The sequence below is a fragment of the Excalfactoria chinensis genome, chromosome 16, assembly GCF_039878825.1.
Source record: "Excalfactoria chinensis isolate bCotChi1 chromosome 16, bCotChi1.hap2, whole genome shotgun sequence".
Classification (NCBI taxonomy): Eukaryota; Metazoa; Chordata; class Aves; order Galliformes; family Phasianidae; genus Excalfactoria; species Excalfactoria chinensis.
Genome location: NC_092840.1, coordinates 3,536,048 through 3,561,815, shown reverse-complemented (window position 1 = coordinate 3,561,815; position 25,768 = coordinate 3,536,048). Strand labels below are relative to the sequence as shown.

The 25,768-nt window shown below is 42.4% G+C and overlaps 1 protein-coding gene across 4 annotated transcripts; it reads left to right on the top strand.

Moving 5' to 3' along the window:
• Nucleotides 1-1,648: 1,648 nt before the first annotated feature.
• Nucleotides 1,649-25,244, top strand: PATZ1 (POZ/BTB and AT hook containing zinc finger 1). 4 transcript variants are annotated; one of them, XM_072350944.1, is made up of 6 exons: nt 1,649-3,001; nt 5,114-5,177; nt 8,581-8,652; nt 11,011-11,182; nt 16,625-16,762; nt 18,253-25,244. In XM_072350944.1, the coding sequence occupies exons 1-6, from the start codon at nt 1,722-1,724 to the stop codon at nt 18,666-18,668; spliced, it is 2,142 nt and encodes a 713-aa protein (XP_072207045.1). In that variant the 5' UTR covers nt 1,649-1,721; the 3' UTR covers nt 18,669-25,244. The 4 variants fall into 4 exon arrangements, with proteins under 4 accessions (XP_072207045.1, XP_072207044.1, XP_072207046.1 ...); XM_072350943.1 differs by having other exon boundaries at nt 18,250-25,244; XM_072350945.1 differs by lacking the exon at nt 8,581-8,652 and having other exon boundaries at nt 18,250-25,244.
• The last annotated feature ends 524 nt before the right edge of the window (nt 25,245-25,768 follow it).

Sequence of the window (25,768 nt, the reverse complement as noted above, 5' to 3'; positions counted from 1 at the left end):
CCTTTGGAAGCTCATTGTGTTGGTTTGCACATCGGTACCAGAAGACCTTTTCAGTTCCACCACCATTTGATTGCAGTGTGAGGTTGGAGCCTTTGGAACACCTACAGCTCGAGATGCCCCTGTGTGTGCTAAGTTCAGTGTTTGCCAACGAGTAGTTTAAGTGACAGTACTGGACCGCGAATAGGTCATCCGAGGATTCTTACTTAGCCTTGATGTTACAAAGGCTAAAAGGTGCCCGTGAATGCTTTAGAAATGCACCGTCTTTAACAAAGCAAAGAACTCTCTAAGCGTGTGCGGAGATGGGCTGGGGGAATATTTCCTCAAAAGCAAGCAAAAATGATTCGGAGTCAGAAAGCGCGTTTCAGCGGGACGCCAACACGGTGCTGATGTCGGCACGGCCCTTCGCGCCGCTCCCGGGGCGGTTCAGCACCGGACAGCCCGCTCGCAGCGGTGCCTCCGGGATCGCGCCCGGCGCACGGCGGTTCCCCGGCAGAGCGGGGCTCGGCCCCCAGCGCGGGTCCCTCCGAGAGGGGCATTTCTGTAGCGCGGGGCTCGCCTCCGGCTCCTTCCCTGCCCCGGGTCGTGCCGGGAGCGGGTCCCGGTGCAGGGAGCGCGAGGGTAACGAGGGCGCGGGGGGAGGTCGGGCCGCCCCGCAGCCCCATGCCCCTCTGGGAGCAGCTCTTGGGCGAGCGGGGAGGGGGGTGGGGGCCGCCGCGCGCCTCTACGGCTCCGGGCGGGTTTGCATCGGCCTGGGGGGGTGGGGGAGGCCGCCCGCAGCACCCGCAGCACCCCCACCCCCGGCCCCTCCTCTCCCCGGTGGGAGGGGGCCCGGGGGGCGAGCGCGGCCCGGATATTTGGGGGAGGGGGCGAGCGCGGCCCCCCCGCTTCGCGGTGGGGGCCCAGCTGCCGGCTCGGCATTGGATGAGAGGAGCCGGGGAAGGGGGAGGCTGCAGCCCCCGGCCCCGCGGGCGGGCGGGGTGGGGGCCGGCCTGCTGGCGCTGGCTGCTCGTGCATTGGCGGATGCGGGGAGGGAGGGGGGCAGGAAGCGGGGGGGCAGGGGGAGCCCGAGCGGCCGGAGGAGGGGGGGGGGTCTCCGCGATTAGGGTGGGGGGCTTCTCGACCGAAGGAGAGAGGAAAGTTTGCGGCGCCGGTGGTGAGGGTGCGGCGAAGCGGGCGGGGCCCGGCGCGGGGCCGGAGGCGGCGGCGGCGCTCGGTCGGGGGAGCAGCGGCCGGGGGGCCCCCGCTGGATTTTTGTAGGGGGGGTGGTATCGCCCCCTCCTTCTCCTCCCCCCAGGGGTGAAAGTGCAAGAGGAAGTGCAGCCGCTGCCATCTTTCCTCCGCTCCAAACACACAGGGACGGACGGAGCCGGCAGCCCGGAGCCGCGGCTGCCCGAGCCCCCCCCTCCCTCCCCGCTCGCCGCCGCCGCCGGCGCCGCGCACGCCCCTTCCCGCGGCGGCCTCCGCGGCCGCAGCGCCTCGTGGCGGCCGGACCCGGGCGGAGCTTCCGCGCCGGCGGCCGCGGCGGCCCCGCGCGGCGCGCGCCCCTCCGCCGCCCGAGCCTTTTGTCTCGCCCCCCCCCGCCATCCCTTCGCGCTGTGCAGGGAGCGCAGCGCGCGCCGCCGCCGTCGGCCCGGACAGGGGCGGGGAGCAGGAGGCGGCGCGCGCCGCCGGGCGTGAGAGCAGCGCGCCCCCTGCGGGCGCCAGCGGGGCGGCGCAACCCCATGGAGCGGGTGAGCGAGGCCGCCGCCTGCGGCCCCTCGTCGGGCTGCTACACGTACCAGGTGAGCCGGCACAGCGCCGACATGCTGCACAGCCTCAACCAGCAGCGCAAGAACGGCGGCCGCTTCTGCGACGTACTCCTGCGCGTGGGCGACGAGAGCTTCCCGGCGCACCGGGCGGTGCTGGCCGCCTGCAGCGAGTACTTCGAGTCGGTGTTCAGCGCGCAGCCGGGCGACGGAGCGGCCGGCGGTGGAGAAGGGGGCTCGGCGGAGGCGGCGGCGGCCGGCGGAGCCTCGGCGGCGGGCGGCGGGGTCCCCGGGGGAGGGCGGGAGCTGGAGATGCACACCATCAGCTCCAAGGTGTTCGGGGACATCCTGGACTTCGCCTACACGTCGCGCATCGTGGTGCGGCTGGAGAGCTTCCCGGAGCTCATGACGGCCGCCAAGTTCCTGCTGATGCGCTCCGTCATCGACATCTGCCAGGAGGTCATCAAGCAGTCCAACGTGCAGATCCTCGTGCCCCCCACGCGCCCCGACATCATGCTGTTCCGCCCAGGAGCCGCTGACCTCGGCTTCCCTCTCGACATGACCAACGGTGCCGCGCTGGCGCCCAATGGCAATGGCATCGCGGGCATGCCCGAAGACGAGGCCACACGGGCTGCGCTCACCGCAGCGCAGTCCTCCCTGCCCGTGCTGCAGGGTGTGGACCGCCTGCCCATGGTGGCAGGACCCCTTTCCCCACCGCTGCTCGCCTCGCCCTTCCAGAATGTTGCTGCTAGTGCCCCCACCTTAGGTACCAAGCGGGGCAGAGGCCGTCCCCGTAAAGCCAACCTCCTGGACTCCATGATGTTTGGGGCCCCGGGTGGACTGCGGGAGGCCGGCATCCTGCCGTGTGGCCTCTGTGGAAAGGTTTTCACTGATGCCAATCGGCTTCGTCAGCACGAGGCTCAGCATGGGGTGACGAGCTTGCAGTTGGGTTACATAGACATCCCGCCCCCCAGACTGGGTGAAAATGGCATCCCTGGCCAGGACGACCCTGACGCGCCCAGAAAAAGAAGCAGGACAAGGAAACAGGTGGCATGTGACATCTGTGGCAAGATCTTTCGGGACGTGTACCACCTGAATCGGCACAAGCTGTCGCACTCTGGTGAGAAGCCTTACTCTTGTCCAGTGTGCGGGTTACGGTTCAAGCGGAAAGACAGGATGTCCTACCATGTTCGATCCCACGATGGCTCAGTGGGAAAGCCCTACATCTGCCAGAGCTGCGGGAAAGGCTTTTCCAGGTAAGAGAGAACTTCCAAGGATCACAGACACAGAGACCTAGAAAGTTGTCTTTCCCATCCCTTGGGAAAACAGAGCAATTTGTACATAGGGCAGCTTGGCTGTTCCAATTTAGGATGTCTTGAGAAATGAGACTTCAGTTATTTCCGCTGGGAAGCTGTACCGAGTCTCTCCAAAGGATCTTAAAAGTAATTAAGACACAGATCCAGGAGTCAGTTGGCTCCTGGGTTGACATCCCCAGCTCTGTCCCAGCCCCGTGTACACACCAGGCGGTCCGTCCCTCAGATGACAGTTCTGAGCAATGGGTCTCTCTCGGAGTCAGCTGTCTCACTGTAGTGTCTGGAGACTCCTGTTTTGTAGGTAGTTGGAAGGTGCTGTCGAAGTGCAAAATATTAATACAGCTCAAGTTTATTATTTTTCTCGTATCCATTTTAAATTTTCTTTTTTCTTAACTTCCCTTCGTTTCTCTTAGTTCGTAATGTTTTTTATCACCCAAATGTGAAGGAAGAGGTGAGATTTCAAAGGCTGCAGCATCAAGTATCTTTTAATACATGATCTTTGTGTCCTTTGGGTTTACAACCTTCTGAAGGGGATCCTGTTTCTGCCCTGCAACATACGTAAGATCTGTGCATTTAATGTTGCTGCTTTTTTTGTTGTCACTGTTTGTGGGAGTTAATATAAGTTTGAAGCTAGGAGCTTGGGGGCGGGGGGTGCATCCATGCCATGTTCCCCTTGTAGCTGCACTCTGCTTCTGTCTGCAGTTGTTGACTCAGCAGTAGAGAGGGATTCGACACAGGAGAATGAATCAAAAGCTGACAGGGGTAGAGTCGTCCCAGCTGTACACGTGGGAAGTGTGTGCCTGCTAGCTCTCCTGTCGGTAGAGTAGAGCGTTTTGTCACCGGGATAAACTAATGAAACACAGATAACTTCTTTTTCCCCTTCCCTCTTCTTTTTCCCCTTCTTTTCCAAAATCAGCAATAATTAGGGGATGCCTGTTATTCAGGACGGCAAATTTAGTGATGGGAAGTCATAAACTGGAAATGTGAGCTAGAAGCAAATTCTGCTTTTTACTACAGTGCTACCTGTGATCATTGCCCATTTTTATCAGTTTTGTCAAGCTTAAAAATGTTCTGTCGCTGTGTGAAAGATTTTTGTCAGCAAGGGGAGGTGAAAAATACGTGTTGAGTTCCCCTTATTTCCAATAACTTAAAATGCGAGCAAGCAGTTACGCTGTTAAGAAAATAAACCACAAAAATACCCATCCGTCCTTTTAAAATCGAAGCATGGAAAGCAGAGAACCTTTCTTAAGATACAGGAGCTGTCAGAGGAAAGGTGGAAGCGTGATGCCTGATGTTAGTGTTTTTAGCAGCGCGGCCGCCAGGCTGGCAGTACCTGGGAGGACCCCAATCCGTCTGTTTGGCTGCACGGCCCCAGCCCACCGCAGCGCCGGCTCCAGTAGCACAGCTCGGGCTCTGCTGTCCGCAGTGCGTGAATTCCACCCTGCGCGCTCCCATTGGCGCAGCTGGAGAGCTGGGGGAGGAGAGGGTGGAGAACTTGTTTCCAAGCAGTTTTGGGCTCATACAATGAAAAGCTTTCTTCCCACTAAGAGAAACTGCCATCAGGAAAATCTGCGGCTATTCAGTCTTCTCAAAGTAGGCTTTACCAATTGCAAAGAATGGTCTAACTTTTTTTTCAGTAATAATTTGCTCTTCCATTGCACCTTCTAGTTGGGACCTTCAGAGCACTTTATTTGTATTAACACAGTCGCTGTGAGTTAGGACAGTTATGTTTTGCAGTGGTAAACCTGGCTGCCCTGATGGCCAAGGTCTGAACATGATTTAGGAAGGGGACATGCAGGTTTGAAAATTGCAGCTTGTATTTCCTGTTTGCTTTGTTTGTTCAGTCAGAGCTTCTTTGCAAGAAAATGCTGCTTTTTTAGCGAGTCGGAGAGAATCCTTAAGGTAGAGTCCCAGTTGGTGGTGGTTCTGGTTCTTGGAAAGTCAGATGGCACAACATCTGTAATAGACCCACTGCAGGGATTGTCTCTTTTGTTAAAATTGAAAGTTTGTTTTTAGTATTTGTTTTAAGTGTGCGTATGTGTATTTTCTTTTAAGGCCAGACCACTTGAATGGACACATCAAACAGGTGCATACCTCAGAGAGACCTCACAAGTGTCAGGTAGGAGCTGGCGTATACATTGGTATATGGTTATCTTTGTGCTAAGGTCTTAGATTTGTAAATGTGTAGAGAATTACAAAGTGTCGATAAAAATACCTGTGTGTGAATTGGAGAAGGATTTGGAAATAAGCATTCCATGATAGCTGCTTAACATTCCTCCTGTCCTCCAGTCCCTTGTGCTGCTTTGGTCCTCCTGCTTCCCCCCACTTCTACAACGCATCCTTCCCTACTGCTCCACTGTTCTTCCCTGCTGCTGACCCTCCCTGGATTTCTGACCCACTCACCTTGTCCCTGAGCTTAAGTCAATGTCACAGAGAATACCCTCTTTTTCCCACCCTCCTCTTTCCCACACTGTTGCAGTTACCAGCAGAAGGCTCCAATGTTGACTTGGTTTGTTGTTCTTTTTAGTATAATTTCAAGTAAAATTCCTAAATCATTGTCACTTGCCAGGGTGCTCTTTTTATCACATAACATTCAGAACATTGCACTGAGCAAAACTGGAAGCTTTTTTTTTCCTCCCAGTGAGAGTAAAGATAATAGGGGCACAGTGTTCTGTCAGTGTCTTTGTAACATGATGTCACAAAGTAGTGTATATATATATATACATATATACATATACATATATATTTTACTTTGCAGTAAATTAATTATTCATTGAGGTTTGAATGAAGAAATCAAGAAGGATATTTTGTAATTCATTTGTCCAGAGATTTAAAAGGTGCCTGGAAGTGTTTATTAAAACCAAAGTTGAGTACCAGCTTCCATTATCACCCACTGTCCTCACAAAGTTGTTAGGCAAACTTCTAAAACATCTGTTGGGCTAGCAGTCTGCATGGTGGTTCTCTGAAGAAAGGCTTGCTTATCTATTTATTTTAATTAATAATAATAATAATAATTTTAGATTGAGCATGATAACGTCATTTTCTTTGAAGGCAGAAAAGTTAGAAGATTTTTTTTCCTTCTGAAGTTTTTAACGTTTTATGAACCTCGTCAATCCTACATGACTGCTGCCTCCTCATCTGCACTTATCTCCATCTCTTGACAAACCTTTGCTATGTTTCCCCCAAACTGTGAGAGTTTTGAAGGTTTTTATAGTTGTAATAATTCCTTGAACAGATGGTTGGATGTATAGAGCCATCTGAAGGTTTCGGTTGCCCTCAGTAAGATCTGCAGGAGCTCAGCACTTTCGTAGATCAGGCCATAGAGTCTTCATAGTGATTTTACTCTTCACTCTATAAAAAGCCTTGGTTTGGTTTGAACTTATTAAGATGATTTAGGGGTGTAGATTCATATAAATTGGAAAATTCTGCTTGCTAAAAAGATCTCACACTTTGGGGGTAGATAGCAAGGGCTCTGAGTGGATAAACTGAAGAGAAGTGAAAATTTTGTCCCTAAGCATATGTTTGTTTGCAGGTGTAAAAGTAATACTTATGTCTCAACATAACCTGAAAATCTTGAGTCTTTTGCTAGTTGGTATCATGGTTACTGAACATATGCAATTGACAGATAACACTGATGAGCATGAATTGTCCTTTATCAGCTGATACGTAATAGTTTTCTTTATAGTTTCCATATCAGTTTAAGAGGACTAAATATAAACGGTGCAAGTATGAATCAGAGGATACACTAAGAGCTGGAGAGTCAAGAAATACAGAAACTAAGATTGTGCAGCCAAGTTCAACTCTTATCTCCTTGCGCACATGTATTCTGTATTCATGTATTTCTAAGAACTGGCTTTCTCATGATGTATTTGATGTTTAAAGTCTTGTGACATTATATGCATTATTTCAGCTAGAAGCTATAATCTATAGATTACAAGCATGAGGGCAGAGCTGAGATTGTTATTTCAAGCTTGATTTGTTCTTCATTTTTGAATGCTTAACTCTGCAAAGTTAATAATTAATTAATCTTAAACAACATGTAGGGTGTTTGTTAAAGAGCTGCTGTGTGTCTTTGAAAAAAGACTTAACAATATCCTGTCAAATGAAGAAAACCTTGAGTATGCCTGGATTTTGGTATATGTTATACAACCCATACAAAGGGATGCCATACACTGAAAATTGCTTCAAATCTAAAAGCTCATACATCAATTGATAAAGTTCTCCTTCTGGTTATCTCATAACCAGTAATGCTTTTGTTCTATGACATATCAAGACAGAGTACCTGGCTGCTAATAAGGAAAATAGCTTAATATGGCTTGGTTTTTTTTCAGGTTTTCATTCTCGTTTTCATTGGTTTCATTTGGCAAGCCAGCCCCTGTGAGAGTAGGCCAAGCAGTATTGAGGAATCTTTTTGAATCTATCGAGTTCATGTTGAAAATTCCTGTTATTGTCATACTTTGTTAATGCTTACAGCAGAAGAGTATTGTTTAGGTAAACAGAAAAGCCTTCCAGAGTCCTCTGTCCTATTGACGTTCTTGGAAGTAATTGATGCTGTAATTTAAGCAAAATCCACTGTCTGTTTCCGTAAACTCTTATGTATCTTTACACACCAGTGGAGATCTAATGCTTTGTTCATATGGTATCATGGTACAATTTTTACTACAAAACAAAAAGAGGGAGGGTGTCAACCCAACTTTAGAACAAATAAAATGAAGCTATGAGAAGCAGGATGGTTGTAAGCTGAATGTGACTGCAACAGCTACAGCTTAGAGTGCTTGGCACACAATCCTGCACTTAGTTTTCCTAAAGTAATAGTTGGGCTTCACAAACCTTTGAAAAACTCTCCTAACTTCCAGCACCTGTAGCACCCCATGCAACACAAAGACCTGATTCCAGCTTTTTCATTACTGTTGAAATAGATGCAGAAAGGGGAAGACCTCCACAGACCAGGGCGTCTCAGGAAGCTGATCCAACAAGTTGCACTGGTGTCCAGACCAGACACCAAACAGCACTCTGTTGTTGCACTGTTTTTTTTGTTTGTTTGTTTTTGTTTCTTTTTCTTTTTTTTTTTTCCTTCTTCTTCTCTTTTAATTTCTTTAAACTTATATTTGAGTTCCAGATCAAGGGGCAAGTCAGTGTTATGGCCATAAGGGACAGGTCGGTTTGCAGACTCACCATGGGAAGACATAAGGATGTATTGTTGTTTTTGAGTGTGATTGGTATAGTCGTTAGGCTGCAGTTCTGTGGACGAGAAAGAAAAAGGGGAGAGACAAGAAGTTTGTTCCCTCTGTGAGACAAGAGAAAGGTTGTTCAGGTTGTTCCTCTGGCAACTTAAGTTAAAAAAAAAAAAGAAAGAAAGAAAGAGAAAAATACAAGTTAAGTTCAAGCAGAGCTTTTGTTAAAGAAAGATATCTATTTAAATAAACCTAAAATTGGCATCCCAGGTCCAGTGCTTTTCCCATTGATTTCAATGCAGAATGAGTTTCTTCCTGTCCTAATTTCTCTTACTTCCTGCCTATTAGCAGGAAAATGGCAGCCACCATGGAATAAGCTCAGAGACATCCACAGCCATAGAAAAGTTGAAACTTCAAGAGGTATTTCTTCAACAATGTTTTTTAAACTTTATATATATATATTCTTTTTGATCTATTTATATACCTTTGCAATGTTTGATAGGAAAGCACTGGAGTTTTCCTCTATGATTAACAATTAATGATAAATACTTAGTACTCATTTAGCACTTCACATCTTTTATAAAATAAAACTTTTTTTTTTTTTTCTTTTTTTCTTTTTTTTCTCTATACCTTTTATAAGTATTAACTATTTGATATATATTAACTTTGGGGTTTTCTTTAATCATAGCCCTATCTCCCATTGTTATGATTCAGCTAAACTGGTTCTTGCTTTCTCCACTGGACTGATTCGTTTTTTAAAGCTTCTTCACAGATGTATTTGCTATATGGCTTATCCAAAGGTGAACTTTACAAAACTCAGCAGCAACACATCAATGATTATATTGCCTTTCTCTAAGCTTTCAACTTGGTCATTTCAATATGGGACAGATACAATTTTACTTCTGGCATCCGTGTTTTCATGTGGTTTGTCTTTGGTCTGCTTTATAAACTAATGCACTGCCAGTGCTTTTGTATGGACACTCAGTGTGGCTCAGTATTACTACAGTAATTGATGATGGGTCTTTTGGCTGTCATCCTTGATCATCCGGTTTTATACTTTTAGTTGATATCCAATGGATTGATTAGCATCAGTGCTGGAATCCTAACTTAACTGAGTGTTTACCTCTAAGAACATTTAAGTAAGCGAAAGCTGCACCTCTTTTGCTCAGCGCTGTGTCCTGAGATTTCAAATACAGAGAAATCTTTCATTTTTAAGAATTTGCCTCTTAATCTTCATTGCTTGTGATTTATGATTCTTTGTCTGGTGAGCTTAGCTAAGCTCTGTGTACCATGGAAATTCAGATAATTTACTATTGCTTTTTTAAGTACATTAAGTCCTGATCCGGTGAGGTGCTAAGTCTTGTGCTTGCTGCCGAGTAGCCTAAGCTCCATGGGAATTTACTTTACTCAAGCATCTCACAGGGTCAAATGAATCTTAAGCCTGTTGAAATTGATAGGTACTTTTCAGCTGCCTTTAGTGTTTAATGGGTCAAGCTGTTGATTCACTAAATTACACAAAATTGTGTAGGTTACCCTTATCTGTATTTGTCGGTCTGGTTTATCTGAAGTTGTAATTTTGTAATTTTACTAAGATGGTTAATTTGACAAGCCTGTTATTGGTGAAAGAGTTGTTTAGCTGCACCCTGATACTTGAAATGACAGAATGTATCCAGTTCCCAAGTCACTTAATTTTTCTTATATTATTTCTTAGGGGATTCTGGTTATACATCTTAAATCTGCATTATTTTAAACAAAGGTGTGGTATAAACTAAACACTGTGCACTCTGGGATGTCACTGTTGCCCACTTGGTCTGGTCATTCTAACACATACTTGCTTTTGTTTTCCTTCTTGCACTTGTGAGCAGTGGTTTTGGACAGTAATAACTTGTACAGTGTATTACTGATGGTTTATTATTTTCATTCACATTAGAAATACAGCAGGCCTTTCAGATCTGACAGGCCGTCGAGGTGGGCATATACATAGTCATATACATAGTCATACATATACAAGCTGCCACTTGCTGTCATTATGAACATGAAAGGGAACTGTCTCTCATCTGTCACACAGATTACCTCTGTGAAGTGGGCATGTAGAGCCAGTATTATCTCTTGCCAGATCAAGCTTGTTTCATGGTAATAAGTGAGATGTGATAGCTTGATCAGGGGTAAGTTTTAAACAGACTACATTGCTATGCAGTTATTTTGATACCTGCTCACTTCTGAGGCTTCACTTCTGCACTTTGTCTGCACTGCTGCTGTGGGTACTAGGATGGTTCTTCTACTCTCTTTTGTTTTTTTCATCCCAGGCAATTCTCTGATGTTTTATTATATGTCTTCTTAGTCCAAAGGGGAAGTCCTCTGAACTGAAATCAGATTGTATCAGAGAATAAAATTTAGGAAAGTGTCGAAGAGTGATAGAGTGATCTGAAGTGATGTTAATGGCTCAGTGAAGTGGCAGAATTTACTGTAATGCTACTTCTGTTATTAAATATTTCTTGGTATTAATATCTTCATCCTCAGTGAGGAGCTAAGGCCTTAGAACTCTTATCTATATTGAAGTATTATCTGTAGTACGTTAGAGCTGTTTTCTTGCCTTCTTAACTCTTTCAAGTAGTAAACACATCTTGTGTGATATGTGGGTGATCTGAATTGTTAATTGTGGGGAACTGGCTTGTGTATCATGTAATTTGTATGTGCAGGGTCTGAGGTATTTACTCTAAAGAATATATTTGACAGTGCTTTTAGTGTTGAGTCACATGGTTCTCATTGTACCTGCAGACTTGTAATGCTTCCTTTGCCACACGTGATCGACTGCGCTCACACCTAGCATGTCATGAAGACAAAGTTCCATGCCAGGTGTGTGGGAAGTACTTGCGGGCAGCATACATGGCAGATCATTTGAAGAAACATAGTGAAGGACCAAGCAATTTCTGCACTATCTGTAACCGAGGTAATGAAGAAACAGTTTTTTAAATTTCAGAGGGTTGGGAGAATGCTTGAGGGAAGATATAAGGCTGTGTGACTGTCTGCAACAGGAGCAGGCTGTACCATATATGTATCCATATTCTTTGCTTTTCTTACTGAATTCTTAACCTTGAAACTGGTGGAGCTATAGGTCTGGTCTTCTTATACAGTTGATAGTTCCCAAAGAACCTTAGTGTAAGTCTGAAGCAAATTATTCGTAGACAGTTTTAAGAATTTTATTTCCTAAGCATCCAGATCACTGTAAAATAATCATGACACGTTGCCTTGTTCATCATGCACATTTTTTTCTGGAACCTGGTTGGAGCTGGGTCCCTTTGTTCAGTCTGGAAGAAAAATATTTGAAATACATATGAAGTTGAGAATTACGTGCTGAACATAAAGGATCTACATTAGATTATCTTGTTAACCTCCTGGTGCAGCAGTAGAGTCAAGATGCTTCGCCTGCTTCTCCCAAGAAATGCTTTGTAATAATATATATTTCTGAAACAAGTCTCAAAGAGCATTAGAAATGTGCTTTACTTTTATTTGTGTTAATGCAGCTTTTCAAGTTTTTTTAATCTGTTTTTAGTACTGCCAAGTTGGAGACACAGTTATAGACTTAGGCTCTGTGGGATGCCAGGCAAGCTGGGCAAACTTTGGAAAGAAGCAAAAATAACTTTGACTTGCCAATACCTGTTTGCGTGCATTTTTTGGAATGATTAATAGTTAACTACAAAATGTACTGCTGGCTCACACTCATGTTCATACCTAGTAAGTGTGGCAACATGTTGCTGCTGTGTTTGGGGATTTCTTTTTTCTGATGAGATGTTTTTTGGTAGTCTGTGCTCCCATTCCTCATTTAAGGGAGGTAAAATGAAATCTTCTGAGGGAATCGAGTCGAATAACGTGAGAGCTGTAGGAGGTTTGAGATGACAAGGAGATGATGAGTAATGAGACATTTGGTTGTGAGGGAGGTGTTTCCAGTGGTTTAGCCATATGTCAGCTCCTGAAAATGATACTAACATTTTGATTAGGTATGTTATCCACATTGAAAACCTTCAGACTCTGAAGCTCCAGGTAAACACTGTGAAGCGAGGCTTGGCTTCCTCTTCAGATAAAGGCCTCTCTTCTGATACGCTGCTTAAGCTTAACCTGATTCTTTCTGTCGTAACAACACGCAGGATACTATCCAAGATCCAGGTGCTGTGCTGCTCTCCCTCAGGCATACAAAGTGCTAAATAAACACGTGTGGGTTGGGAGAAATTGTCACGTTTGCGGGGTTTATCAACTTGAGTTTCAATTCAACTACCACTAGATGTCGCTGCGGCTCCTTTAACATTAAGCCAGCATGACAAAGACAGGTCAGGTGATTAAACAATGAAATGATTAAAAGGAGCGCTCACATCTTACAGGCCTAGATATGCAGTAGGAATTTAAACAAAATAGCTCTGTTTTTTTTACAGCAAACTATTAGCAACTGCTTTATTCTTACGGTTTATGTATTGCAAATGGTGTTGCTGTGAATTCCATTGTACATCAGCACTTATAAACCATAACAAAACTGTTGAATTGCTGCTAAATATTTGTCTCGTGTTAAAATTCATAGGAAGTTATGGACTGGCTTTGTCAACCAACTGTATTATGAGCATTGTTACATGCTGTGAATTTTGATTACAGGTTTACGATCCATTATATTGAGATTTTTTTAATCCAGAGTTTTCTAGAATCAAATTATAATGTTCATTGTTTAAAATGGACATCTTAAATTGTAGAGGCTGGAGACATGAAGTACAGTTGAAAATGTATGCACTGGAAACCTTAATTTGATGGGCATTGGCACAATCAGAAGCCGCATGCTGCCCCCAGCAGTGACTGCTATGGCTACTGCTGTGTGTTTTAATTCAGATTTAACTAGTGCTGGATATAGTAATTGGCAAGCAAGAGGATGAACATTTTTAAGAGCTGCTTGTAAAGGGAAGTAGGATTCTGGCCCACCAAACAAACAAACAAACAAAGTGGATGAAAAGGTGGGTTATACTGCTGAACTCATCCTAGTGTCAAAATCAGAGTGGGATATTCCAACTCAGAATCCTCACTTTATCCCATCAAGCTGAAGGTTTTTCTGTAGAAGTTTATCAAGTGTCTTGTGTTCTCCTGAAGGCACGGTGGGTTTAGGAGAAAAGGAACTCAGTGACTGAAAGTGGGCACCTGTTGTGTGTTATGTCATTCACGTGCCCATTTGCTGATTTTACATATCTCACAGAAATGGCAGTGTAACATCCAAAAAATTACCATCTGTGAGTTGATTTTCTTCAGGTTATTTTCTTACAAAGGGTCTTTTTGCTTAGAGTAATTATGTAAGCAATTAAATCTTTTCTAATCAAGGAGCTGTGCAGTTGTTTATTTTTCTGAGATTTTCTGTTTTATTTTGTTTTTGAAAAGTAATGTAAAATGTGCTTATGGGAACTTAATCTTAACATTTTAAGACTTTTCTTTTTTTAATCAGTTTAAATCCGAAAGACTTGTTTCCACTTAGTTGTTACATAATAATCTCTTGCTCTTCCTAGGAACTTCATTTGCTTGTAAGGGCTTTTTCAAAGAACCGACAGGCTTAATGACTTTGACAAGTCTAGAGCTGATGCTTTGCTGTCAGGTTTGCAACTTGGAACAGCCACCTTCTGTTTCAGACACATGCATTGTTTGCTTCACAGAAATCAAAGGGGTTTGGGGATGAATGCATATTCCAATCACAAATTAGATTATTAATATTATTTTTACAATAAAGTGAATTATTGCATCTTTACTGGTGGATACTAAGCTGACTGAACCTGGAAGAATTCTCCAAATGTTCTGGCCAAGTCCAAATCAGAATTTTAGAAAAAGGAGTTTCCTGCAGCTATTTCTGCTATTGTCTCCTTGTGGATGTTACCTGAGAAAAGAATGAAGATTTTTTGTTTCTTTTTCATTGCGTGTTTTTAATGTTGATTACTCTGGAGTGGAGAAATAACCTGCTGTGCAAAGCTGTGAGCATTGTGTGCGTAAAGCAGTAAATACTTGTATTTGAAAAATACTGCCGCTTTGTGCTCTGCATTGGCTTGATCTTGTTTTTAAAGAGATTTTTAAAAGTAAAGGATTATTGTGAATTCACCCCCATCTTTTTAGTACAGCTATTCCTAATTAAGGCCTAATGGGGAAAAAAGGCAGTACTGAGTACTTCCAAAAAAAATAGGATAAAGTAAAAAAATTCTCATTTCAGACAGTTCTTTATGAAGCAGTTGGCATTCTTCCTGCCTTGGAAGAAGGTGATGACTCATGTGTTCATCTGCCAAGTACAGAAAGGGGAGCTAACACACTTTGCAGGCAGCTTTCATTATATGAAACAATGTATTCTACAAATAGAATTGCAGAGTTGAGAAAAATTGCTGTATAGCAGAGATTACAACTTTAGATTTTCCTGTGTCAGTTGTAGTATAGAAAAACACTGAATAACTCTGTGTAGACCTTTGTAAACAGTTAGCAGTAGGATTTTAATGTGTTGCTACAGGAAGAAACTCATCTCAGCAGGCATGCAGTCATTAGACGTAGGAAATAAGGGAAATACCTTGAGTTGCTTGTATCAGCATTACATCTGTGCATTGTGTCCTTTTCTCTAGCAGTCAAACACCAGTTCTATCCATATCTGCAGTGAATTTTTTATTTATTTATTTTTTAAAATAGATTCTCTTGCAGCCCAGTGACACATTCAGTACAGCATTCTGTGTCTGAGTGTAGGTCTTGTCTTCAGAAGAAAATATCCTTACATTATTTCCCTGGATGGTTGTATTTTGAGAGTACTGTGTTCTCAGTTTCTTCGCTTATGGTTTTCTTGCTGTATCTTAAATATTTTCAGTTTCAACTCAGGGATCCACTGCAACTATTTCTTGTTAACTCTCAACAACCTGTGCCTTTTCCCTCCAGCAAGTTGCTGTGTAGTTCTGTCTTGCTCTGCATGTCCTGTATGTATAATTCTTAACTCCTGAACAGTCTTTGATGCTGGCTGTGCAGTGAGTATTCTGTTGGGTAGGCAGAGGGAATTTTGGTGTAAAGTCATATTTGTTATTACATTCAGCACCTAAAGTTAACAGCTGCTGTCAGAAAACCCACCCAATATGTATGTCAGTATTGGTTTTGCATCTATCCTAATACATCGTTATATCTCAGCAAATGTAAAGGCAGTTACATTGCTGTAAAAGTGGCTTTAGAATAGTATATCTTTGCATAAAGTGAAGCATTGATATGAAAGTTCTATTTCAAGGGCTGGTCCTGCAAATGCTGTATTGGTTTGAAAAGAATTAATCTAAGTTTCAGGTTATCTGTTTGCAGAACAGGAACCTAAAGCTCTTTGTCTGTGACTGGAACATGTGTTTTGCTGTTCTTAAAGGAAAATGTTTCCAACATTAAAGTGTCACATCGTGATTATTGGTAGGCTCACCTGTATAGTGTTCAAAACTCTGTCCTCCATGTGCCTCACATATAGTCCAAATGCTTCTGGTGCTAACTACAAGGTTATTAAAATATTAATTTTAAAATGTTTCACAATATTTGTTAGATAACTTATTACATTAAAGAAAAAGTTCTTATCTGTGATAGTTGAGAAATAGAAAAAATAGCACATTAATAAAATGTTTTCTTTAGAATTCAGTGTTTGAAATATGTTTTTCATTTCCAGTTTAAGCAGCTAATAGAAATATTGAGATTTGATTTTGAGATATACATATATATGTATATATTTTTTTTCTGTTAACTGCAGACAAAATATGAGTTTCAGTATAGTTTTTAAAACTCAGGATGAGCTGAATGGGGAAAATAGTCTTCAAAAATTACTATACAGCAAAACCGTGTTCCTTAAAATCTGAAGAGGTTCAGCTTTCTGTCTTCTAGGACTGACAATAGATGCTGGGAACTAAGGGAAGATACTACATTCTGAAGAGCTGTGTTGCTAAATTGTATTCCTTCAGGTCTTAACTGCATAAAGTAAAATACTTTGAACTGTCTCAAAAAGTATAAAAATAATTTTAAGTTAAAAAAATAAAAAAGGAAGCTATGTAGTTACCTTTTCATGTCATGTCTGTTCTGCCTTTTTTTTTTCCCCATAAAGTTTCATGTGATCTGCTAGGATTGTACAGGATTTGTTTCTCAAGGAGGCTGTTGATCTTTCATCGTGACCTCCAGTAAGCAAATGATGTCTACTGAAAGATATGTATTGCATTCATTGTTTGATTATGTTGAGGGATGTACTTGAACATGTTGTAGGTAACCAGAAATCAAGACAGTATAATGACAACCTTGTAGTAGGGAATAGGAGCAAAAAAAAAAGATGTAAAGAACAGGGAAGGCAGATGTGTGTCTTTGCTGATGGCAGGATTTCATCTCCTTTTATCTTGTTTAGGTTTCTCCTCTGCCTCCTACTTAAAGGTCCATGTTAAAACCCACCACGGTGTTCCCCTTCCCCAGGTCTCCAGGCACCAGGAGTCCATCCCGAATGGGGGAGCAGCATTCCACTGCATCAGAACCTATGGCATCAAAGGCAAGAGACTCCCTGCTCTGCACCTTGCTTTTCTGTGCAGAACTTGGTGTTGTGAGATGTTGGGCTGGTCATGAGAAAGGAGAGGGAAGGAGGGAGGAAGGACAGGAAAAATACTAGAAAAAATCTGAGGAACATGTGGAGAAATCACATAGCATGCAGCATTTGTCATCAGTTGGCTCATTTAATAAGTCTGGGGAAAAGCTGTGTTAGTTCATCTTGACCTAGGAGCAGTGTTTGTATTTTATCCAAGGGCTGCAGATCCTTGACAAGTCCATGGTCAACTATATTTGAATCTTTGTCAATCAAACCATGTGTCTGATTTCCACTGAAGGCAGAGAGAGAGCCCAAGAATGCAACCATGAAACCACGGTTGTTTTCTTGCCCTGGAAAAAACAGCATTCTGGGTTAAACAAAGTCTGTGCCAATGGAAAGCTTCAGTTATGGTGGTTTTTGTTGTTGGTGGTGGTTTGGTTTGGTTTTTTTGCTATTGAAGTCCCTGCAGAGTTACTACAGAAGCCCTTTGGTTCTGGGTGGTGTGCTGATTTAACAAGAGATTTACTCAAGCTCAGTGCTGTATTGATTTCATGCATGTCCTACTTGGTTCATAATGCTGAGTCCCGAGGAAATCTGTCTTTTAGGTAGTGCCAAATGGGCCATTGGTCTTTCAGAGTTAATAGTTGATGTAGCTTATTTGTATTCAGACACTTGTTTAGGGAGTATGTCTCGTTTTCCCACGCTCATTCAAATACACTGAGCAAAAAGTGTGGACAAACTTTCTTGACATAGTGCCAAAGGAGAATGAGGAACACTCCAGATATACTGATGACTTTGCCAGGATATGTATCCAACTGGCTTAAAATAGTGTCTTAAATTCCTGTTTTTCACTACGCTGTTAAAGGATGGATCAGCTCCAGATAATGAAGTTCACTTCTAACAGTTGTGCTTAACTTTTAAATAAGAGTTCCTCAAGGTTAAATGGAGTTGGACGTCTGAAACTTCAGTAACTCGCTGCTGCTTTGTTGAGTGAATGAGTAAAATATCACCAGATTTCTTTACATCTTACATTAGCCTTAGATCAGATTTCTAGGCTCAAAGTATTGACTATATTTTAGAAGTTTGGAGAGTGACTCGTATGGTTAAAAACTCAGTCAGATCCATACTGTTGCCTACAACACATGCTTCCCTAGTGACTGAGATACAATCTTTTTGGATTCAAAAACCAGAGAAACATTATAAAATATACGTTCAGTATTATTACAAGTCCATAATGAAAACTTGGACATTGCTCTGATAGCAGCCCTGTGGTTTGTAGAGGATCTGAGCATGAAGGCTTCAGAATGCGGGGAATTTCAGTGTTAAATGTGTATCATTCCATCATGATAGGTGTTTTACTGAATCAGGTGATAAACAATATAAGCTGTTTGAGTGCATGTTAAATAAGTGCTTTGGCAGATGAGTTTCTGAAAACTTTTTTGTTTTTCCCATAGAAGGACAGAAATGTTCACATTCGGACCCGATTGAAAGTTCCGATTCATATGGAGATCTCTCTGACACCAGTGACCTCAAGACTCCTGAGAAACAGAGCACCAATGGGTCCTTCTCGTGTGACATGGCAGTCAGCAAAAACAAAATGGAGACGGAGGCAGAGAAGAAATACCCTTGCCCTGAATGTGGCAGCTTTTTCAGATCAAAGTCTTATCTGAACAAACACATACAGAAAGTTCACGTCAGGGCCCTTGGTGGCCCACTGGGGGACCTTGGTCCCGCTCTGGGATCCCCCTTTTCACCCCAACAGAACATGTCTCTTCTGGAGTCATTTGGGTTTCAGATCGTCCAGTCAGCATTTGCATCATCCTTAGTGGATCCGGAGGTCGACCAGCAACCCATGGGGCCAGAGGGAAAATGAGATCAGTTTGACCTTAAAGCAAAGCAGCAGTCTGGCTATAATGATAAGATGCTGTGAATGAAAGAGGAAATTATGAAATTTGGTTCTATAGCTGCAGGTTTTTTTTTAATTCATTTTAGCTTCCCTCTTTGTCTCATGCCCTACCCTACCTTTAAACCCTCACTGGGGAGAGGGAAAAAATGCTTCTTAGCTGATGAATTACAGAAGATGGTGACCTTGGTTAGGAGATGTGATTTAAAACACCAAATGGAGCTATAAAAGTTGCAGCCAGTGTTTCATCATGATCTTCTAGAATAGAAAAAACGAGCACTGATCTGAGAATTAGAGACAGTCGTAGTGACCAAGGCACATGGGGAGTTACAGCTACAAGGAGCTGTATTTTCTTTTCTCTCTTCTTCCTGTCTTCCCTAACCCACCCCAGAAAAACACAGTAAGTTTTGAAAACAGACCCATTATTGACTGAACATAACGTTATGAAAAATGTCCCATGGTACCTAGCAGGTTACAATGCAGTTGTCCTTTTAAAAACAAAAAAAATAAGGAGGGTGAGAGAATTTGAACCCCTTTTACCATTTGTGAGGCTGTGAGTGCTGCAGCAGGACATAACTGCTGAGTAAAATCACCATTCAGAACAGGTTGTTTTTGTTACTTTTAACCATTAAACTTGCTGTCGGATTTTTAATTATTATTATTATTATTTTAGGACCTGTTGTAGTGAATTGCTACTGAAAAGCCAGTCTAAGGCTAGACACAGAGCACTCTTAAAGCAGCAGTCACATTAGGGTTAGTATTCTTTTTTTTATTAGGTGTACCATAATGAATAACTTGGCTAGTTGGTTGTTTTTAAGTCAATGAAAGAAATAGTTTTATGGGGGGAAAAGAAGAAAAAAAGATAAAAAGGAAAAAATACCGTTGCAGTCTGGTTGACTGGTGCTCATTTTTCATGTGGGACCTGGTACCAGTATAAACACAATCAGCTATCGGGTTAACACAATGTACCACTGACTTGTTTAGTGTGAATAAACCCAGGGGTTCATAGAGTGGTTTTGATTTAATTGGATTGGACTCTATTAAAGAAGTTAGTATGTTACTTTACATGCCCTTGTTTGGTCTGGTTTTTGAACAATTTAGCCACCTGTCCAAAAGGTGTGCAAATGAGAACCAGTAAATATGGTGCTAATAACCCTCTCCATTGTACTGTACTCTCAGTGACCTGGGTTTTTTGGCTACAGTCTTGCTCTCCTGATCTACCTTTAGTCAGGTTTGCAAAAGCCAGTCTTGTTCATTTATTTTCCAAGAAAGGTTTCTACTATAAGAGAATGTGAACAGTAGATCTCTGAAAAAGAACTGATTTCTAAAAGCAAAGAAGCAGGATTAATAGGCTGTTTGAGGTTCAGTTTCATCTGAAAATACCACTTGAGCAGAAATAGTGCCCTTTCTTGGTCCTCCCTCTCTTCCCATGTAATTTTTTCAAGTTCTTTATGTACCAAATCCAGACATAAGTGTTATTTAATTAACTAAACACAGGGTTATGAGTTAGGAATAGTCCTGAGTTTTAATTATGGTTCTGCTATTGATGGTCCAAGTTGCATAGACAATGGCATAATCGTTGAATTAATTTCTTAATTTCCTATATGTGAGAATTTTTTTCATCTAATTGTAGTGAGGGTTAATGAGCAGAGGTTTAAGGAGTGATCTGGCAAATTAAGCTCCTGCGTATGCACTGAATGCTTCTAGAAAGGACACTTGGAAGAGCCCAGGTTCAACACCAGACTTGCACTCTGTGAAATAATAGTTGTCCCATCATTAATACAGTGCTGGCTCAGGATAGACCACCACAGACCAGGATCCTACATCCTCTCTAACAGGTATGTTTATATAAAATGAGAAGGTAGCCACAAACTGCGCTTGAGGCACTCTGCATTGCCCAAGTGCTCCTAATCTAAACTCAGCAGCTAAAACAAGACACTGTGGGATACAGTCCTATTTTGGTTTTTGTGTTTGAAGTGTTGAGCCCTTTGTAAGTATAAAGGTTTTAGGATGCCATTCTAAACTCTACAGACTTAGAAGCAGCAGCTTCTCTCTTATAAGAAGCTACATTTTTAAGCTTGCTCTTGAGTAATTTAAACTGAGGTTGAATAATCAAAGACTTTCTCCTTATAGTACCAGCGCTTTCTAGATTTGCATATTTCATGCAAAAATGGACTTGACATTTTGCTATTAATCTAGGTTGGAAGACTGAAGGACATGCTCTTCTCCAGTCATCTTTCCCCAGAATCCCTGGAATAGGAGTGAGTCTCATTTAAAGGGAAAGAAAAACAGAAAGACAACACAAAACCCCTTTAACCTAAAGTGTACTGATAAGCTTATTTGACAAATAGAAACAGGTAACAAAATCTAGATGAAGTTGAGACAACCCTATAAGCTGCCAAGCAATTCAAGATCGAGCAGGCTTTCCAGTCAGCATAACAATTCACTGGAATTAGCAAATGCAACTGCAGTCATGCTGACTTGCAGGTAGCTGGTATTGAGTAATGAGCAGTAAGCCATAGGGAAGATCTCTGTAGAACCGAGGCTGTGATACAAGTTTGTGTCCTCACTGTTCCTAGCACTTGGAGAACATGCAGTAGGCATAAAATCCATTTCCAGAATACAGGTTATTTTTATCCTAGTTTTACCTCCACTGACTTTACTGTTATTGGTGAGTTGGATTTTGGCACCACATGCATTGGAATTTCGTTTTGAAAGCTACAGATTTGGGCCTGATGAAACTAATGAAAAACCTTAAGCTGAAAAGGAAACCTTCTAAAATACGTTTTCTTGTCAAAGAAAACGCTTACTATGTTGTCATGAATGAATTGAATGAAAGCTGAATGAACTGAATGAAAGCTATTTAATTCTTAGTCTCGTGAACAAGGAGACAATTAGACAGTAAGTTAACAATCAGTTCTAGATCATTCTAGTGTAGATGGGAGAGATTTGCACCAACACACAGATTAGTGCAAACAAGTGCTAACAGATCGTCAGCAGAAATGGATTTTCAGAGCTCTCTCCTGTTATATTATTGAGTTCTAGATAGGAACGTACGTGCAAATTCTATACTTTGGGAAGTGTCTGCTGCTCGTAGATCATAAAAGCGATCCGAACAGAAAACTCAGCCTCATCTGTTCAGGGCTCAAAGGGAAAAATATAAAATGCCTCAAGCTGCAACCTCATTTAGATTGTTCCGTTTTCATTTTTAACTGACATGTCAGTGTATAGATGATAACTATCTTTTTATCTTATTTGCTAGGACTGCAATCCACTGTTGAAGTCAGTGCACTGCTCTGCAAAGGAAGGAACTTCAGTTAATACAAATTCCGATAATCAGATTAATAGTACTCCTTTGTATTATGGGAGTGCTTAAACCCCTCAACTGTGGTTCAGACCCTTCTATATTAGGTATGAAAATATCTTCAAACCTTAATAATCTAGATATTAATGATAGATAAGAAAGGGATAGATGTTAGCATTTCATAAGTGAATGAATGAAACAAAGTTGAAACACTAAAAAATGTTTGCATGTATGCTTAAACGTTGTGTTGAATGCAGGGGCTCAGACTTATCACTAGGCTTTTCTTTTGGCCTAGAGTAAGTTATGTCCACCACAAGTGCCAGATAAAACAATTGAATATGGATTTATTCCATACCAAATTACATTAAGTCACATCACCTTGCATTTGCCACATGCTAGGTGTCTGCAGACAGACAGACTAGTGTGACCTATCTGATGCATGGTATTGTCATGGCATGTGAGCTCTCAGTCTTAAGTGATTTACCCATAATAATGTGGGAAACTGATAGCAGAACCAGAAATTGAACTCAGATTTTCCTTCTCTCAATCCAGTGCCTTAACTATAATAGGTCAAAATATTATGGGGGAGGTGTTTGTTTTTTTCTTTTTTTCTGTGTGTGTTCTTGATTGTTTTTGTTTTTTAAACCTAGAACTGTAAGATGGTGAGGAGTTGGTCTTCATTCCAATCTTTTGAATAATTGCAAATGCCCAGTCACAGTTTTAGACCCATTTGAGTGCCAGTGACTTAGGGAGTGTTTGTTATTTCCCAAGTATTCTCTGAAATTATTGTTTTTCCCTTAACTGCTATCAGCAGTAAGAAATGACTTGACTTGAATAGAAAAGCTGTGTAACTGAATGTCTGCCTAACTCAACTAATGGAATTGATAGTATGAAATCTAACCTAGATTTTGTAGGCTCTGTTGTAGCTTTAGTGTCTTGTTTTTGTTTTGTTTTGGTTTTTTTTTTCCCGAAATCTTTGTTCCTAGAAGTCAATATTTGAATTTTTGTCCTGAGTCTGGAGTGGGGTTCCACTTTCAGCTTAATTTTTTGGTTAAGGTGCTTGCTTGAGGAAGTAGATGCCAAAGTAAATTTCAAAGGAACTCCAAACTTCAGTGTTGGAAGAACAAACGGAAAGCAAGAGCTTTCGCTGGGTTTCATGAGACATGAGTGGACAAAGGAAAACACAACTATCAAAACTGTATGTAATGAAACAGGAAAGGCTTTTCTGTATCATCCACAAAAACAAATATTTTTGATGGTTCAGGGTGGCAGAAACTCTCAGAGCAAGTGCCAAACAAAACCATGGAACAGGTTGGCTTTTTCAGCATTATTAATATACCTTTAACAGCATTATGAATATCTTAACGTAAATTAAGCCAGCTTTATACCATTCACCTTTTGCATGGGCACAAATACATGAGTTTTAACTGAATAGAACATAAGCTCACATTGAATCCCTGAGCTTATGCTCTCAGTTCCAACCCAAGAGACAAAACAAATGAGCAAAGGGGGGGGGGGGGAGAAAAAATTAAAAAAAAAAAAAAGGAAAATTCTTAAAAAAGAAAACAGATTGTGGAAGATGCTCCTGTCTCCTGAGAGAGTCCGTCTTTTTATCCTGCATATGCTTTTCTAAATAAGAATCTTTGGCTGTATGGATGAGCCTTTGGGAATAGGTGTGGCTTTCAGCCCCGTCTGCTGCTCTGTGTCCCTTTAAGAAAGCTGTGTGCTAAGGAGCACTGAGCCTTGGACAGAGAGGGGGGCAGTGGCTGGGCTGCAGCCTGAAGCCACTCTTTACTGTTGCAGAATTAACAGCAACGGCAGCAGCAACAGCACTGGCAGAATGTTTTTCTGCCTGCCCTCTTGATAGCTTCACCCCCATACATTCCTTTGCCAGAGTGTGTACCTATTCGGATACACACAGTTGTACAGATTAACAATGCTGCCTGTAAAGCAAACTGGAGAACCATTTGGCTAAATAGAAAACAAAATAAATAAAAAATTAAAACAATTGTGACATAACTACAAAGTCCTGCAGAACAGGAGCAAGAACCCTGGCTATAAGGATGGGGATAGCTGGTATGGTTAAAGCATGCTAGTGGAAAACCACAGTTGTTTGCTCTGTGGTAGCGGGTAATGACTGTCTCTTTGTAACGAATTAACACCTTATGTCATCTCTGGCCTCTTCCTGTGTTTAGTTCCCATATGAAAAATGAGATGATGATAACCTTGAGTAAGAATGATTCAAGTGCCCAACTGTCCTGCACAATAGTGCTACTTAACTGCTACAAACATTTGGCCCCACTGGCTCCAGGCATGACGCAAAGTTAAGCATTCGGCTATGTTCTTCCCAAAAGGTGAAATACCTAAATAACTTTAAGGACTGCCTGGTGTTACTGATCTGCCCTCAGGGTTTATGTGAATGAAGCTTTTCCTGGGTGGCTTCTCTACTTGTACTGCAGTTTTGGAGACTGGGAAGTGCTCTGAGCTGAGATGTGCTGAAGGAAGGAGGTAACTGGTGTCTCACTGGTGTTCAGTGACTCCCTCCTAGCTCCTGGGTTCCGTGTGGACCATGGGGTCACTTCAAACAGTCACTGGCAGCTAGAAATGCTCTTGAGCTTCCGGCAGCCACATAGTGAGCGTGGGTAAGTGCTTTGGTAATAAATCAATCTCATTCCCACTAATAGCTTTTTGGCAGCTGTGTCTACAAACTGGTGCCTTCTCCAGGCAACTTTTACATGCCCTCTGCAGATTTGTCAGACTGACTGCTGGCTCTTAAGTAATAAACCAAGCCTTGCTCTTGGGATCAGAATTTCTCTTCAGTACTGTTGTAATCTGAAAGTTTGCAGCAATTAGTGCTGATACACTGTGTAAGAGAAAATAAAAGGCTGTTCTCAGATGTCCTGTAGAGAAAACAACTGAAACGCAAGTGTGGGGATGAGCCAAGAAGACTGGCATTTTTCCCTGGCTGCATGCTGTGTGGACAAGACAGTGCCTTGGAAGGGAAGGAGCAGAAAAGTTTGCCATTGGCTCTGATGAATCTCAATCCTGCTTCTACTGAAGTTGATGGGAATCCTCCCATTATCTTCAGTGTGAGCAAGAAAGGATCTTAGGTGAGGATGGATGACTCTTTCCCTACTTGAATGAAGTTTCTTGCCTATTTATGGGCCTGCTTCTATTGAAACCGAGCCTGTTTTAGCCTTTTGGGTTCTTAGGGACCTGTTTGTATAAAGCAACTTACCTACCTATCTTTTTTTTTTTTTCTTTTTTTTTTTTTTTCTATTGTGTGTATTTTTTGTATGTTCTGTTGGAAGGTGAAGCCTCTGTAGAAGGGGATGCAAAAACTGGTTTTTAAATAGTAATAAACCAAAAGAGAATTAAACTCTGCAGGCTGCATGCATTCATTTCCTGGAGATGGAGAGCAGAGATTGTGAGTATCCAGAGACAGTCTGTTATTTCTTATATCTTTAAACCTTCCTCTTTCCAGAGACAGTTTCTGCCTTGGCAGATCTCTACATGGAAACAGGTAATGTTACAGGCAGGTTGCGACACTGTGTATCAGGTGGTCCTCTTTTGACCAGAAAGTCCTTTCTCTGGGTCTTTGTCATGAGATTTCCTTCATCCTTATAGCATACGTGGATGGAGCAGCAGTTACCCGTGTGAAACCTGGGTTCATCCTGATTGAATATGTGGAAGATAATAGTGAAAAATGAAAAAAAAAGATGGGATATTTATTTTTGCTATGCTTCTCACCTGCCTACCTCAGGTG